Source organism: Strix aluco, chromosome 6 (genome assembly GCF_031877795.1).
Source record: "Strix aluco isolate bStrAlu1 chromosome 6, bStrAlu1.hap1, whole genome shotgun sequence".
In the NCBI taxonomy this organism is placed as follows: domain Eukaryota; kingdom Metazoa; phylum Chordata; class Aves; order Strigiformes; family Strigidae; genus Strix; species Strix aluco.
This window is the reverse complement of record NC_133936.1, coordinates 27,948,669-27,964,928: the sequence shown is the minus strand read 5'-3', so window position 1 is coordinate 27,964,928 and position 16,260 is coordinate 27,948,669. Positions and strand designations below refer to the sequence as shown.

At 39.8% G+C, this 16,260-nt stretch overlaps 1 protein-coding gene across 2 annotated transcripts in view; it reads right to left on the bottom strand.

Moving 5' to 3' along the window:
* Positions 1 to 4,090: 4,090 nt before the first annotated feature.
* ITPRID2 (ITPR interacting domain containing 2) overlaps positions 4,091 to 16,260 on the bottom strand; it is a 42,309-nt gene continuing 30,139 nt past the window's right edge. For both annotated transcript variants that reach the window (XM_074829277.1, XM_074829276.1), the window contains 7 exons: positions 15,555 to 15,635; positions 15,026 to 15,153; positions 13,832 to 13,982; positions 12,627 to 12,692; positions 11,534 to 11,947; positions 5,745 to 5,869; positions 4,091 to 5,344 (listed from right to left, as the gene is read on the bottom strand). In XM_074829277.1, coding sequence (XP_074685378.1) covers positions 5,759 to 5,869; positions 11,534 to 11,947; positions 12,627 to 12,692; positions 13,832 to 13,982; positions 15,026 to 15,153; positions 15,555 to 15,635 — 951 coding nt within the window. In that variant the 3' untranslated portion in view covers positions 4,091 to 5,344; positions 5,745 to 5,758. The remainder of the gene's footprint in view (positions 5,345 to 5,744; positions 5,870 to 11,533; positions 11,948 to 12,626; positions 12,693 to 13,831; positions 13,983 to 15,025; positions 15,154 to 15,554; positions 15,636 to 16,260) is intronic.

Below are 16,260 nucleotides of genomic sequence, written 5' to 3'. Positions count from 1 at the left end.
ACAAACAGCAGGAACAGGGCTGCTCTGTGAGTAGGGACAAGCCAGAAGCCAAGGGTTACCACAACTCAGGCCGTGCCCTCTCTGCAGCCCCACGGCGCCTGAAAGCAGAAGCAGAGCTAGAAGGCATCACGTGAAATTATTCAGGGATTGGTTCAAACAGAAAACCTCCATGCAGGCTGTGCTTAAATTGTGGAGCTCATCGCCACAGGATGCTGTGGACACCAAATTTTTACGCAAGCTAGAAAAGCAATTAGATACATTAATGGAAAAGGAATCCATCAAGGATACCACTGCTGGCCAGTAAATCCCAGAGCCACTGCCTGCTGAGAGCGGGAGAGCAGAGATGCTCCCCACACTCCCCTCAGGCTACACTCTTCCCAGAGTAACATTTACTGTTGGCCATTGTGGGTGTGAAGATACTGAAGGGGCTGGGACCTTTAGTTTCATCTGCTGTGGCTGCTCTTATGGTACTAACTGCAACAAAACTCCAAGCATTTCATAAGCCTGTGCTGCTATGCTCCTTCTACTTAAGAATCATCAATCCCTTTGCTAAGCTTTTTTTCCATCGCTTACGCCAGTGTGAAAATATGCCTAGATGTAAGTTTTCCTGCATGCACACCCCCCAAATAATAACAATACCTAACTTATTAAGTACATATCTAAAAACTGCATTGTTCAGTCTTTACTACAGGACATTGCCCTTCAAAATAATTTCCCCTGCCTTTATGATACTTTTAAAACAAAATCTAAATCTAAAGCTGAACACACAAAACTAAAAGAAATATTTTTGTAGATGTTTTCTTTAAAAATTTACTCTAAAGCTCCCTAATATGTTGTAGCAAATAACTGATGGAAAACAGGACTACTTTAGAAAATAAAAAAGTTAGAAACTGTATATTATTATACAAAGACTCACAAATTTAGAAATACCTGTGAAAGCTATGCATTTACTGAAGCAATTTTTGCTTTTCATTGTGCTGCCTTCTCATTGCTACCATTTAATTACTTAACTGTTGTCCAGGCTTTCTCCTTTTATCCTGGCAAAAAAAATGAAAGATGTTTCTGTATATAATATTCACCATCACTCAGCAAGCATCTATGCAGAATTGCCTAATATACAAGCTATGTAGAATTACTAAGTGATTTTTTTAATTGTCTTGTCTTTTATTGTTACAACTTTTATTGTAACAATATTGTGCATTTTTATTGTATGGCATGAATATGAAAGATTACCATCATATCTAAAAATCACATACGAAAGTAAATTTGCATTGTGCCAAGTTAATAATACAAGTTTCTTGGTTTTTCTGAAAATCAAATCATATATTATTTTGACATCATCACGTTAATGCATAAGAAAGTGTTGCACTGGACTGAAGCCACATAACCAGCAGTTATTCTGTTTTATGGCATCAGCCAGGTTTCAGAGTTTTTGGTTTGTTTTCTAGTGAAAAAAACCCTCCAAAAGAGAAATTTTCCAGTAATTTAGGCATGATTTTGTTTTACATAAGTCATGGCTTGAATTACTCCAGTTTCCAAACCGGGGTCTTGTTCCCTCTCCCTAATCAGTATCTTCCTGTGGCTGGTTTCATTGAAACAGATTCATCTGTGGTATAACTGAATTAAAATGTTCAGACCTATACTGTACTTCAAGTGTAAGCCATTTGCTCAGCAGTACACAAAATTCAAAGGCAGCACAAATGCTGCCCCTCAAGACTCAGCAGAGTAGTACTGTCAAGCAACAGTGGCTGCACTGTAGCAGCAAGGCTTTATATTCTCACCTTAAAAGAGACATCAATCAGAGCAAACCAGTCCTTAGGAAATGCACAGCTTGGAGCATCTTGGGCATCACTTGCCTTCTAAAAGCAGGCTGCCAGGGACTTGCACACCATAGCGGTTTTAGAGAAAGCAGAAGATACAGGGCAGCCTTCCCTCTAGGAAGGTCATGGTCAGCAAAAGTGCCTGAAAGCACTTCAAGGGCCCATCAATTTTCAGTAGGGGCAAGGCCACTTTGAGTCTTCTCTCCAAACAGCATTGCAAAAACTACCAGCAGCAGGAGCCCCTCCTCCTGCATACTCACTCCCAGCCACAAAGCTGGGTCCATGACCATCCTTGGTCTTTTCCTTTTCAGGTCTCACACTCACATGGTGCTGTGGGCAAGCAGCAGCAGCACCTCATGGGCACTGCAGCTCTAACCCAAGTGGTGCGGGGGGCTGCTCACGTCTTTCCAGCTATTGCCTCCAGCTGCTGAATGCTGAAATGTCTCCACATTTTGGCAGAGGTCATTTTTGTAGCTCTTCACTGCAACAACAGGTGCTAGAAACACACTTTTACTCACCTTAAAAAAAAAAAAAAATAAAATAAGAAATCTCCAAGTACTAGATCCCCAAACCTCTGCCTGATTTGAGCTGTGGCTTAGGCACATACTGTTCCACAGCAGGCTAAAGACAAATTGATTTTGCTACCAATAGGGATGTAGTTGTCCTGTACCCACAGAAACGAGCCAGCTCTTAGGACTTCCAAAACACAGCCCTTGGCTTTATATTCCTGCAGCCAACTGGCAGCCACAAAGACCACTATAACAGTGAAGTTTAGAAAAGCATCCAAAATATCTCTGGCATTACTGCTGGCTTTATTGACAGCAGATTTGATTAACCAATATTTATCAGCCACTAATAAAGCTGTTTTAATCTGCATAGAAGTCATATCAAACTGCAGCCTGACAGAAAAAAAGATAACACTAATTTGTAAGGAAAGTACAAGTTTCAGTCATTAAACAAAAGAAAAACCGTCCATGTTCAGAAAATCATTACAGCTGAATTGACATTACTGAAGGGCAAGCCATCCAGGTTAGGTGTGTGTCCAATAATAATGATAGCTGTTCCTAAGGCACAAGCAGAAATGTCAACAGAGTTTGATATCAGTTCAGCTTAACTTATATGACAGCAGTGCACTACAATTTTATTTATTTTTAAACAGGAGTTTATAGACATTCTTGTATCTACATAAATGTCACTCAGAAAATATTAGCTGGAAGTGTCTTTAAGAATGTCAAAAATCTGTTATCGGGATTATGGAAAAATAGGTGCTTTTATATTCATTATAGTTTCAGTACAGTTTTTAGAAATGTCATTTTGAAATGTCTTTATTTTAAATTATGCCAGAACCTCACAAATCTGCCTTCCATCAGCTGGATGAAAAATTGGCACTATTTTTCATTTCTCAGGATATATTAAACAGTAGGCTCCACATTGCTGAGATCAAATGTTCTTACAAGCTATGAGCTGAAGCACCCCAGACACTCCGGGATGTTACCTACAAGCGACTTGTCCTGCCAGAGCAGCCAAGACCCAGGCTGCTGCAGCCGTGGAAGATGCTGCTGGCAGCTGCTGCTCAACAGCCACCGGCTCCTGAAGTGCTTTCCTCCATCGCTCTGAGAGCGCCACAGTCACCACTTTTCTTGGAATGCCACTTCGAGTAGCACACAGGCACAGGACCTTACATTAATGGTCAAGTTTGGTAATTAATCTGGCTGGGCGACAAGGGGAGCATCTACTGCTGCAATTACTGGAGCAGGTTTTGGGTTTGTGCATTTGCGAAGGAAGGTTGCAGGCACTCAGGTCTGGCTGGTTGGTCTCCAGTGGCATTCTGGAAGGGAACTGTGCACTCAGGCAAGCTGCAAAGGAAAGCAGAAACCTACTGCAGCTTACCACCTCATACGGATTGCCATGCGTAGAGTACCGTCATTTCAACTGTTTATATTTCAACTTTTAAACACGTAGGACGAGGTTTTCAGAAAAGCTCTGGCTCGACTCACAGGGACAAACTCTGAGATGTCAAGACCAACCAAACTCTTGGGAGTCACAACAGAAGCCAACAACTTTAAGAGTTTGGTTTTAAGTGCCAACATTTCTCTCAAATTTATATCTCATATTTCTGAAGCATACAGGGTCCCCTGAACATCTGAAAGCTTTTGGAAACCCAAGTCCTGAGCTTTCCTGCTGTTCTCCATTCTGTGTACTATTTTGTCAAACCTATGTTACTTATTTGGCTGAAGAGTAAACCATGCACAATGAAAAACAGACACAGATTATAGGCAAAATAAATATTTTATTGGTTTAATATACACTCTTTTTTAAGAAATCAGCCCTTGTGTGTGTCTTCCTAACACAATTTAAAATCTTATAAACTTTTTCATATAATATTGTTATAGTTGAAACTATTTTTGATTAAAGACCTTGACATAGTGTGAAGTGTTTTAGTAGATGGAAATGGCAAAGGAGTAAAGAGATTCCAAGCACAGCAAAAAGGGATATTACATATCCACTAAATGTCTGTTTGACCACATAAAACTCCCAATGACTTCCAATTTGCTCCACTGGAACAAACGCATGCTCACCAGGCTAACTGAAAATATATTCAGTGAGGAATGGGCAAGGAAAAGAGATCTTTTTCCATTTTCCCCATAATACAAAAGCAAGGTCGTTCATCCATTCTAAGTTGTACATCCTAATTGCTTTCAGAAGATCAGTACTTTTATTGCATTTTGGTTAATATGAAGCAGAAGAGAACTTCTCCTGGTATGACTGAGAGCAGTCAACACAAACACAAAAAACAGTGCTTAAAATAAGGCACTTTTCTACAGAAGGATGGGCAAACAGTAAGGAAGCAAATAAAATTAGTTAAAAGTTGTCTTCTACACAAAGATAAGGCTTTCAGTGTCAGAACTTTAAGTAGTTTTAAGTAACCTCATGTCATTCTACCACTCTGCTAATAGTAACCGCCCCAAGAATTAACAGCAACTTTTACAACAGGATTGTTTCCTTCTTTTGAAGTGGCACTAAGTAACAGCAGTGGAAACCATTATTGGTTGTTTCAAGCTCTTAAAGTGGATCAGTTATTGCACAATAAATACCTCATAGAGGTCAGTGTTTTTTTGGGGGGGTGGGGGGGGTGTTGTTGCTTTTTTTTTTAAAAAAAGCTAGGCTGAATGCATGTGTGTTATTTATAAATTGGTTACGTCTGGAAATCTTCAAGTTTCATGATGCATCATTAGACAAAGAAATTAGCTACATAAAAATTTACATCAGGGTCGTACAAATAAATACAAAACCTTTCAGCAAGCCACAGTTTTGTTGATGCTTGAAGGAAAGTAATGAACTAGTTAAAGTGTCTAAGTCTTTATGGATGAACTCAAGGAAAGGTACACATCATAGAACCAAGCGTCGAATACAGTAGCCTGTCTCAGCAGCTTTAACATCTCCTGAAGCAAAAATAACTTGACACTTTCACCAGTGTATGCCTCCCAAAGCAGAATCCCACAGCATTTCGGACTACATTCAACCTTATGGAAAAGAAAAAGCAAGATAAATATCTAAATTAGATTTCTTGAAGTCTGCTTGTTATGCTTAAGTATGTATTTTGATATTTTTCATATCTAAGGCAGGCAAACTACAGAAATCCTCTCGCATGATGCATTCACATGTGAAGTCATCACGGAGCACACTTAAACCAAAAATCAAGGACCACTGCATGAAAGGTGACGGTAGAATGGGCCAAACTATAAACCATCTGGTTTTCTGAACCTATCCAGGATTATCAGTATCCTCTACATTTAACGAGCTTCAATTTTGATCACTTATATTTCAAGGGGAAAATGCAAACAAAGCAAGGGTTAAATTAACAACGTTATTTCATATGATAAAAAAAATAAAATTAGGTTCTGGCAGATTCCCAAAGATTACCTGTAGTACCAGTTTCATGGCTGTGTATCTTGTTTTGCAGTTGCAGATTTGCTTTGGGGCGATACAGCTGCTAACAATCCACTTACTATTTCTCGTCTTATTTCACCAACAATAGATTCCTTAATCTGAAAGGGATTAGCCAAAGTTTTAAGGTCAGTAAATTATATAAGCAATGCATGAAACTAAATTATATTGCAGACATGTTTGATATTACTGACATATGAAAACGTACACCACCAAAAAGCCAACTTTCAAAAAATGCAAATGGAAAAATATAAGAGGGTTTCTCTTGGAAAAATATGTAGGGAATTTTAGAGTTCTTGCAAATCACAAAAATGCAAACCAAACTAGTTTTATTTTTCCAGATGGTAAATATACATATGTTTTACATTTAGGATAACTGGTTTTATGTTAAGAAAAAATACACTTGAACTACGCAAAGTTCTGAAAATAGCATTTCAGGATATATACATCAAAAGCACCCCGAATGCTCCGCTTTTTGACATTAATTGTTATCTCTTGAAAAGGAAGGCAAGACTGATCTGCCTCACAAATGGATTACGCAGTAGAAAAGGTCCATGTCCAGGAACATGAACTGCTGTTTTCACATAAATCAAAAGGAGATGAATCCTAATTACATACTTTCAGCAGCAAAGAGACAAACAGAGAACTTCAACAGTTGCTCACATCATCAGTTGGCCACTGGAATATGATCTATGCCAGCAAAAACTGTTTTTCACAGGACTGTGACAAAGCATTTACCCATTAAGTTTTACATAAGACAAACGAAGGAGTTACTACTAGCAGGCCCCTGAATGTAGCTGAGGCTAGAACAAAGGAAGAGCAGAGCACTGATGGCTACAGTAAAGGAGACAAACCACAGTTCTACAAGAGCATATTATGCCAGAAAGGAGCAGGGCATGACAAAGAAAAATCATACAGGCTGCTCAGAAGTACAAGAAATCTTTGGTACTAACTCATTTTTTGGATGGTCTTCAGGAAGGACTAACAAGTCAGATGTGGTTCCATGAACAGGGGAGGACAATGACGGTGAGAGAGTGCAGGGGGCTAAGAGCCAGAGCCTGGCTGCCGGGGTCACTCACAAAAGCACTCATCAGCCCACTTAGGCAATACAGGTTTCTTTTCCTTATGAAAAGGGCAAATAATCTTCTGGCATGAATAACTGGTCTTAGACTAAAGAAAATACTGTTCACAGTGTCATTTCAAAATAGCTTTCAAGTGCCTGAGTAGCTGTAATGAACATGAAACTCGATGCCAGAAAAAAAACTTCTAATCCCAGTTTTGCCAGTAACAAATCCCTTCATGTTCTGATGCCCCACCAATACAACAGGAATAATATTTACTCAAACCCAGCCTTCCCATTGGCCTTGTCATGTCTGTGTAGCCCTCTCATCATGTTAATGAACATCTTGCAATTATTCTTGTAAGTTTCCCCTTTTCCTGGTGCGTCAAAAGGATTAAACAACAACATCAGAAGGGTGACGGCAGCATTAGTAACAGGTTATTTATCCCTTGTTCTCACTGGCAAGCAATTCGATCCCTAAACCGTTAGTGGCAAAGTTCCTCATTTTATTACTACTTTGCATCAAGCAGAAATTCAGAGACTATAATATGATTGGGAAACAGGTTTCCAGTTGGGTTGTTCGCTGATTAACTGACAAACAGAAAAGCTAGGGTGTAACAGGACCTGGTTTACTGACAGCTGCAAGTCCTGAGGATATCTATGCTGATACACACAGAGATGTACAAAGCTTTAGGACTGCTGTCAATGCAGTAAGGGCTCTGGGATTTAGAAATGTAGGCACAGGGAAACCTGCCACGCAGCACCCCGGCTGTCCAGCAGGCTACTGTCATAACAGAGCCTGGCGCTGCTCTCTCCACTTTTCTTCTCCAGTATCACACAGGGTGGGTCTGTGAGCACACTACAAAACAGTCATTCTGTGACCTTCTCTTGACGGATAGACAAAAATAAACTTCACATCCCAAAGAAAACTGATAAAAGCTTCCCAAATTAGCAACTAAACAGTCTAGCATGGCAGACAGTCCTGTGGTGAGGTGGAGACTGGAAGAGAAGTGGCTCCAGTTCTATTCTCAGCTCTTCCAACCACTTCTGGCTTGACCTTGGTGGATCACTTGAGCCTCTCTGCTTCTCACCTTCCCACCGACACGACAACAAGGCCACCCTCTGCTGCTTCTTTTCACTGCCACTGCTTGCTCCCTCCTTTCCAGACTCACCAAAGTCATCCCTGCGTGGCAAGCAAGCCATCAATTCCTGCAGTGACTCAGTCCCATGCGTGTGTCATAACAATGGCCAATGTTTGCCTTTTTCATTACAAATGATTTAGGGCAAGGTGCACCTTCCATTTGCCTGCTGCCAAGGCTTCCTCCATACAAAAGACAGAAAGCAGTCAATGAACGCTCCACTGGTATTTTTAGCAGCTGAATGAAAAATTGATCATTTGAAAGTGGAGAGAACCAACTCATTACAATACACATACTACATTGATACAACACTAATATTCAATATTGCATTAATAACACAGTACCACACTCATGGATAATTTTACTACAGAAAACCAGGGATCCTTCTCCCTGCAAAAGAATTACCATCACTGTAATATTATGTTGCTGCTAAATAATGAATGGATTGGAAAGTGAAATGTGCCACAGTGGCAATTCTGGAGATGTGTGTTCTTCACCTACTGATGGAAAATGGGCATGAGGCTTTTCACAGTTCTCATACTCCTGATCTGAGGTATATTTTCTATAATTAAAAGAATTATTTTCCACTCTATTTTCTTCTTGTGCCACTTCTTCATACAGCAGCTGGAGAGTTTTTATGTTCAAGATAGTAAGATGAGGAACCTAATGCCTGCACAAGGCAAGTATGAACAACCAACAGACATTTTTGATCAACGCTAACATGGATTTGAATAGAAAACAGAAAAAAGAAGATTCTCTATCAGACCATCTGTCTGTCCCCTAAAGACCCATTACAACCTCTTAAAACAGATGTTCACAGGAAAATCTTACATTTCTTTAAAGTATAACTTCATTAAATGTCATTTACAATGGAGAGCTGTCAGCAAAAACAAAACCTGCATTCCTCTTAAGCAGAAAGCTTGTTAAACTATCACATCTTCTAAACTGCAGAAGAGCAGAGTGAGAGCGCCTGGTGGCACTCCTAGAGACACTGTGACCTACAAATCAAGCAGTAAGTGCTTCATGTGATACTCCAGTGGAGGTCAGGCTGTATTTTCATCAAAACAAGAGGGCCACTGTTTGGCATTTTAACATTTCACGTTGTTGAATGCTTTTCTGTGGGAGTTAGTCCATTAACACTAAAAGTTAACACCATGGGGTTTTTTAATGCCAGCAAATAGTTACAGGTCAAAGCTCACATGCATTACAACCCACCCAGGCATATTCTGAAACACTGCCTGACTTTTCTTTCCCCAACCCGAGGTCATGCAGCTACAGAGAATGGGAAGAATAAGCAAGGATTTAACATTTGTGAGTGCACACATCAAGAATGCAGCCTACCAGATTTTTCTTTTGATAATGAAATTGGAATTCCTTTTCTAACAACTGGGCTACTTAAGGAAGACACGTTTCAATTTATGCTCTGTTTTAGTTCTTATGAAATAGAAAAGATTTTTCCTGACCAGTATTTAATAGCATATTCTGGCTCTGCAAAAACTACCAGGTGCTTCGAGCCAGTGCATCTTCCCTCTGACCTGCAAAACTTCTCATGCTGAGAATCTGAGCCAATCCGAAACTGGCTGCCAATGAAGTTAAACCAAAGGACAATCTCTCTGTGTGCTCAAACATTTACAAAGTGAGGCAAGCTCAGTTATTTGCTGACTGCTCATCTTTGAACAGTAGCCTCTCAGTTTACTGCAGATTCTTTCAGCATTACAATGTCCTCAGTGCCACACAACCCAGAGAACAATCTCTGCGCAAAGAGTACACATCTTTATTTGCTATCAATTAATGAAGTTGAAGAGGAACTTTCGCACAGGCTAACCTCAGAGAAAATATTGACTGAAATAACTCTGTACTTTGACTCCAGCTCCCTTTATTGTCTCTGCTGCTTTTACAGCACATTTGAATTACAGCTCTCTCCTTCCTCTCTCCGTTTCTCCTTTAAGAACCCTGCACCACAACACCACTCCTCTGACACGCAGGTTTTTACAGAAGGGCTGGATATAAATGCAATATCCTGGCTTCACTTCAGAATCGGCAGCAAAATGCAAGGTGTGATAAATATCTCATGTGCAAGTCTTCTCTGAGCATTAGGCAAGGTATCGCTTTTAAAAGGCATGAAAGGAAAAAAAATGGACCAGAGAGAAAGTTTGGGAAGTCTGGGAGTATGCTTGTGGCTATGCAACATTCTTTGCACTCTCAGCTCTGGTTATTTATGGAGTTACACAAAGGTAAAGAAAGTAAATAATTTCACATGCTTCCAGCCATCATGTTCTGTGAGAACACTCCTTAGTAATGCTCTACTGCTTCACGATCTGACTGTGCAAGTGTAAAGTGCCCACTGCATAGCAAAGCCCACAGTGAGTCAGCCAAGAAAATATCTCCACTTCGCAGAGACAGACACAGCAGAGTCTTGCGGTCAGACAATGAGTAAAAGTATACCTTATGGTCCAGTACACTGGGCCTCTTTCTGTACTGAGAAAAGAAGGATGAAGGTGTGGCAAAAGATTCCTCTGAGATCACAGCTCCTGTTTTATCATGAGATGAGCGGCCTGCCTCTCATCTGTTTTAAAGACACAGCTAAGGCAAAGCTGGTTCCAGTTATTCACAGCCTCAACGCAAGCAGACCTGGATGGTACCACAGCATTACAGTCTGGCCTGTTGTACGTTCCTGAGCATAACACCACTCCTGGCCTTTCGAGTGGTTTACGGCAGCACCACACAAAAGCTTCAAGGGACGAGCTAAAGGCTAAGGATTCAGGAGAGAATAAACCCCACAGGTCTTCAATCCCCATTTCTGTATTTACAGCAGAGAGCTCACTGCACTTTGTCCCAGGCACTGCTCTTGAGAAACAACAACTTTATTTTGCTTCCTTTTCCCATTTATACTACTTGCCATAAGGCTTTCTGTCATGCCACTGACAAACAAAACATGCAGTTCTAGTCCTGTTTTTTAATCTGGCACACAGGAAAAATAACCAAGCACCCTCCACTTTCATTGACTGCCAATAGAACTAGTCCAAAAGCACTGGTCCAACATCAGTCTTAAAGTCTGAAATAACTTCTCATCTGACTTCAGCTTGCTTCACACACTCCTACAGTCCTTAGTGGTTTGGGGTAGAGTGACTAGGAAAGTATTTTTAACATTTACTACAGAGTTGTTTCAGAAACAGTATTTCATCAATCAAATTAACTCCAACCTGGCATTTTAGCAAGCAAACATGACAGAAATTTTCGCTTGGGAATCTGAAATACTGCGTTTCAGTAGTAATGTAGTAGAGATGGCAAATTAATTCTCACTCAGACTTGTAGCAGCAACTAGCTATTAGTTTATGTGCTAACCACTATCACTGAAAAAACATCTGCTGCTTTGCACAAGAATATAACTGTGGCTTGAACATCTAGTGCAAGCTCTGAGCCTTCAGAAATAGTACAGTAACAATATGGAGCCTTGGCTTGAGAGGGAAGAGAAAACCCCAGTGGCCAAGAGTTACAGATAGCCTGCCTTTAGGTTTCAGTAAACACTGTTCAAACATCCTAGATCTCAGCCCTTCCCACCTCACCTCCCGTATGACTTGCTGCAGCTCCTCCTGCTCCACAGTTTTGTGGATTTCATCAACCGAAGGCATGAGAGGGACTTTTTCAAGTTTGTACTCCACCTCTGGCTTGGAGTCTGCAAACTCCTCAGAGCTTTCCACCTGCTGTCCAGCACCTGCTCTCACAGGGGGAGTTGGTGTTAAGGCAATGGAGGCTCGGTATAACTTCTTGCTTTGACTCTTAGACCTTCCTGTTAGTTCAGAGGATCCAACACCAGCTTTTCTACCTGTGTGACCGGAGCACACTGAAGAGGAATCAGAGTTTCCATGGGAGAATACAGACTCTGTACCCTCTGCTGGGAGAGTTTCCAGTCCAAGATCTCCCAGTCCTAAACCCAGTTCAGACTTCAGAAATGACTGCTCTCGAATAAGTTCGGAGACCTAAGGATTCAGAAAAGAAACAGTCCCAAATAAGCATATTCAAAAGTTACATACAGACACAACTATGCTTTCTTGATATTTATTCAATCACTTACTCATTCCCTCCGTGCAACAAATACAGCTGTAAAATAAATACATGCTTTGCCTTTATGACTGCAACAAAGAGGACCATAAAAAGGAATGGGCTTTTTTGAAAGCCAACATAAATACAAATTGTGGCAGTTCCCCAAGCCACTGACTTTTGCAATACGGATGCATCCTGGCAGACCCATTGACAGAGACACACGTAAAGGCTTGATTTTGTTTTTCTTTGCTAAAACAATTCAAATTTGTTCTTTCCTTTCTTCAGCCTTTGAAGTACTTGTTTTCAGTAGCATAAAATGCACAGAACAATGAGAAATAATTTTCCCTAGAAAACTCACCATGCGGTGATTGTATCAACTAAATTCAAACATCTCACTTCTACAAATTCCTCTTAAAAACAAACAAGACTTCACAGCTACTTACACCTATGGTTAACTTTGCTTAAGGGAAAATGCAGCTGTTCTCAAAAGAACTACTCAAGTGAGTAAAGTATTTCCAAGATTATGTGTCAAATGAATCTCCTGCAATCTTTTTTAAGAAATCCCTTCCTGGTGGTGGTTCTTAGTAAAACATACAGCACACAACAATTACTTACTGGTTCAATGACATTCAATGGAGAAGGGCATGACAGATTATCAGCACTTCTGCTTCCATACATACCCTGAAAAATTAAGTCAAGTTAATGTATTACGGATTTTTTTTTTTTGAGCTGTCAGAAGCTAATACATAAATATGTCGTGTCTCAGACAACCTTCTGTAAAAGCAGAAACTTGGAGACAGGAAGCAAAGCTGGTTGGAGAAAGTTTATTTCAGTCATTTTTAAAGCTGGTCCTCTTCTATAAAAGGATTTACAAATAAAAAATATTTATATGGCTCAAAGAATGCAAGTTTGGCTTCAGATCACAGTAATATATTTTCTTCTTCTTGGGTTTCAATTTTTTTCCCATGACAAAATACTGAAGAGGAAGATGTGGCCTATGCTTGTGCTGCTTCTGCAGAAGAGGACTGGCTAAGAAAGAGGAATGAAATCTAGGAAGAACATATGATACTTTTCATCTGTGCTTCTTTTGTTTGGCTGATGACAAAATTGCAGCAGAAAAAATAGGAACAGTCTTCCACTGAGTGAAAAAGAAATAAAAGCATATCACCATGCCACCAATAAACATATGCAAGTGTCTCTTATCCCCCCTCCTGTGTTTCTGGGGAGTGTTTGTGGGAGCAAAGCTTCTCCCACTGTTTGGCAGGGAGCCACCCATTCATCCAAAGGAGCTACAAAAGGCAATGGAGGAAAAAAACTGGAGATGACAAGATTTTCCTAGTTTTTTATTCCATGGATTGGCAGAGCTAGTGGGGAAGCATACCCCATTTCTTGGGAAAGAAACACTGTGCATTTCTCATCTCTCTGCTCTCATTTCATAAGTAAAAAAATCACTGTAGGGAAACTCCAGAAAGACCATCACCATCCCCCAAGGATTTTAGACACAAGCACTACCTATCAAAACTGTGAGAATTCAGGGTCATGATGAGGAAAAAGAAAGCATTGCCAGAAGAGGTCTGAAATCTCAGACCTAAAACCCCAGAAGATATGTACTGATACATGTTAATACCAAGAAAGTCCCTCTAGTCACACACCTTTTCCCCAAGATGAAACACTGACTGAAAATAATAAAATATGACCCCTGATAACACACAGAGCATTAGATCCCCCAGATACCATCCTACTGTAATAGTTTTAACAGCTATGAGTTATTAACATTACACTGAGAAAACATATAATCTTGTTGTAAAAGTAATACTTACTATGTGTGTCTGAGGTCTGTAAGGTGAAGACATGTGCAGACTTCTCAGCTGGTCTTCCAAAGCAAGCAGACGTTCTTCTAACTGCATCTCTAACTCCTGTAGCTCCATGCGGACAGACTTTCTCAAGCTCTGTAGCTGATCAGCTTCGTATCTATACCAAGTCCATCACAAAAAGAACAAGGGCATTCACTGCACACAGGGGGAAACTGAGCAGGACAGTCCTATGAGTAAAGGACTTCATACAAGGGAATTCAAAGTGGAACACAGAAAATTCCTCTTTCATGGAAAAATTAGCTGAACACCTAGATGGAAAAAAGTCTTTCTCCATTTATAGAAAATATATATTGCTTCATGGAGAAAACTAAATAACAGAGTACCACAGAACATTCTCCAAAAATGTTAGCTTTAAATGCTTAAATATATGCAAGCAGAAGAAATTGGCATTTATACATATATCCAACCAAATCCAATTTAAAGCCAGTAACAAGAAAAATCACAGAGCAACAGAGTAGTTACATATTACTTCTCCTGTGCGGTTCTAGATTCCCAAGCAGTCGCAGTGACATTTTGGCCAGGACACCACTGTCCAAGAAAGCCAACTGATTTCAAACATGTTTACTTCTAATGTGATTAGTCAGGAGCTGATTCAACTAAAGTAAATATATAAGCAATCTTGAAAATTGTTCCAGATCAGCTGCCGTTGCAGTTCATGGTGAGTACAAGCACATAGAGACAGAATATGAATGCCATATGTAGCCTGCTGAGTGGCCACTGTAAGCTGAAAAGCATCTGAATGCTACAATGTTCATTCTTTATTTACATCTAAAAAGATGGGAGGGGCAGAAAGGGAGAGAAATCTAAGGTGAAAATCTTTAAGGCTTTTTCCCCTCCAGTATCCTCTGTTCAAGCATTCTATGATAAAAGTCCTTAAAATCTACAGCTGTAAAATCACTTTAGAGAGGGGATGAAGAAAAAAATAATCAATTAATGAGAAATAGGGATTATAAGAAAAAGAGGATAAAACTCTGGAATGAAGAAGTATAGAGAAGAGAGTAAACAAGTTTCTGGTAAGAACTCAGCTCCAACCCTGTTCAAATTGAAACTAACAGATTTCTTGCTCTGATTTCAGGAGCAGCAACACATTTCCTGAAATGCCAGAGTATTTTCTCATTTTTTTTTTAAAGATCATTTTACCTTTCCTCTTCTGTCATGTGCTGATAAACTGTTGTCTGTTGACGTAACATAGTCAATTCCAAATCCATCATCTGGGTTCTGAACAAGTTTAGATTTCGCCTTACCACTTGTAGCTCCTGGAAAGTATTCTGTGGGGGGAAAGAAAAACCACCTAAAAATATAATAATGCATTACATGGAAAAATTGAATTTAAAAAGTCTGGGTCCCATAACCACATTTGCCCAGATGTGCCCTTTGAGCCAATCAGAACCTCAGCAACTTCTGTATACTACAGAGGCTGCATGTTGTGAACTTGCAATAACTCAAGAAAACAACATCTTTAGACGTATCATACAAGAAAACACATTCAAGGATTTCCATGTTTTTAAAATAATTCCTTTTTAATGTTATTTGCAGGATGGAGTCATCTGTTGTCTCTTGAGAGTAAAGACAGGGAACTGCCCAAAGCTAGCACAATCTGTGGTGCATTTACAATGTTTCTTTGTATTTTATTTTGACTAAGTACCACTACATGAACAGGGTCACTTACTTCATAGAGAGGTAGAATGGATGATCTCTGAGTAGTGTAACTGGTGGCAGCTGAAAGATCCTGACCCCTCATCACCGGGTACTAGGAAAGAAACAAACAATTTGAAATGGGAAAGCCAGCAATCTCCTTTATAAACTCATCTTCTCAAATGTGCAGATACTCCAAAAGCAGACATTGTTAAAACACAACCTTTCTGTCACTGTGATGTCTGCTACCTATGTAAATATTGTATCAGGAAAAGGAAACCTTACAAAACGGCAGCACCAGCTCTTACCTGAACCATGTGCACCAAAGGTCTGTAACACATTTGTGCTGCAGGTGAAAAAACAAATTAATCCTGTCCTGAACCCAGTAAGTAGAAATAAAAGCTAAGTTTTTCTGCTCCAGGTATTTTATGCCTGAAAACTCAGTAGTCTGGACTGTCTTAGCTAATGTTAAAAACTCCAAAACCAGAACTGAGCAAATTAAACTGTGTCCCATTTTCAAGTCACAATTACAGTCACATTTGTTATGGGCTTTTGCTCAGATAGTTTGGGGTTTTTTTGTTGACTTTATTTTTTAATCTCACTACATTGCCTACATCCAAAGACCCCTGCATGCTAATGATCTCTCATGACAACAAGATTGTTGAAGAATTTCTATTTGCATGTTGCATCAATATATGAAGCAACCAGATAAAATTCAGGGGTTGTTACATGTAGAGACA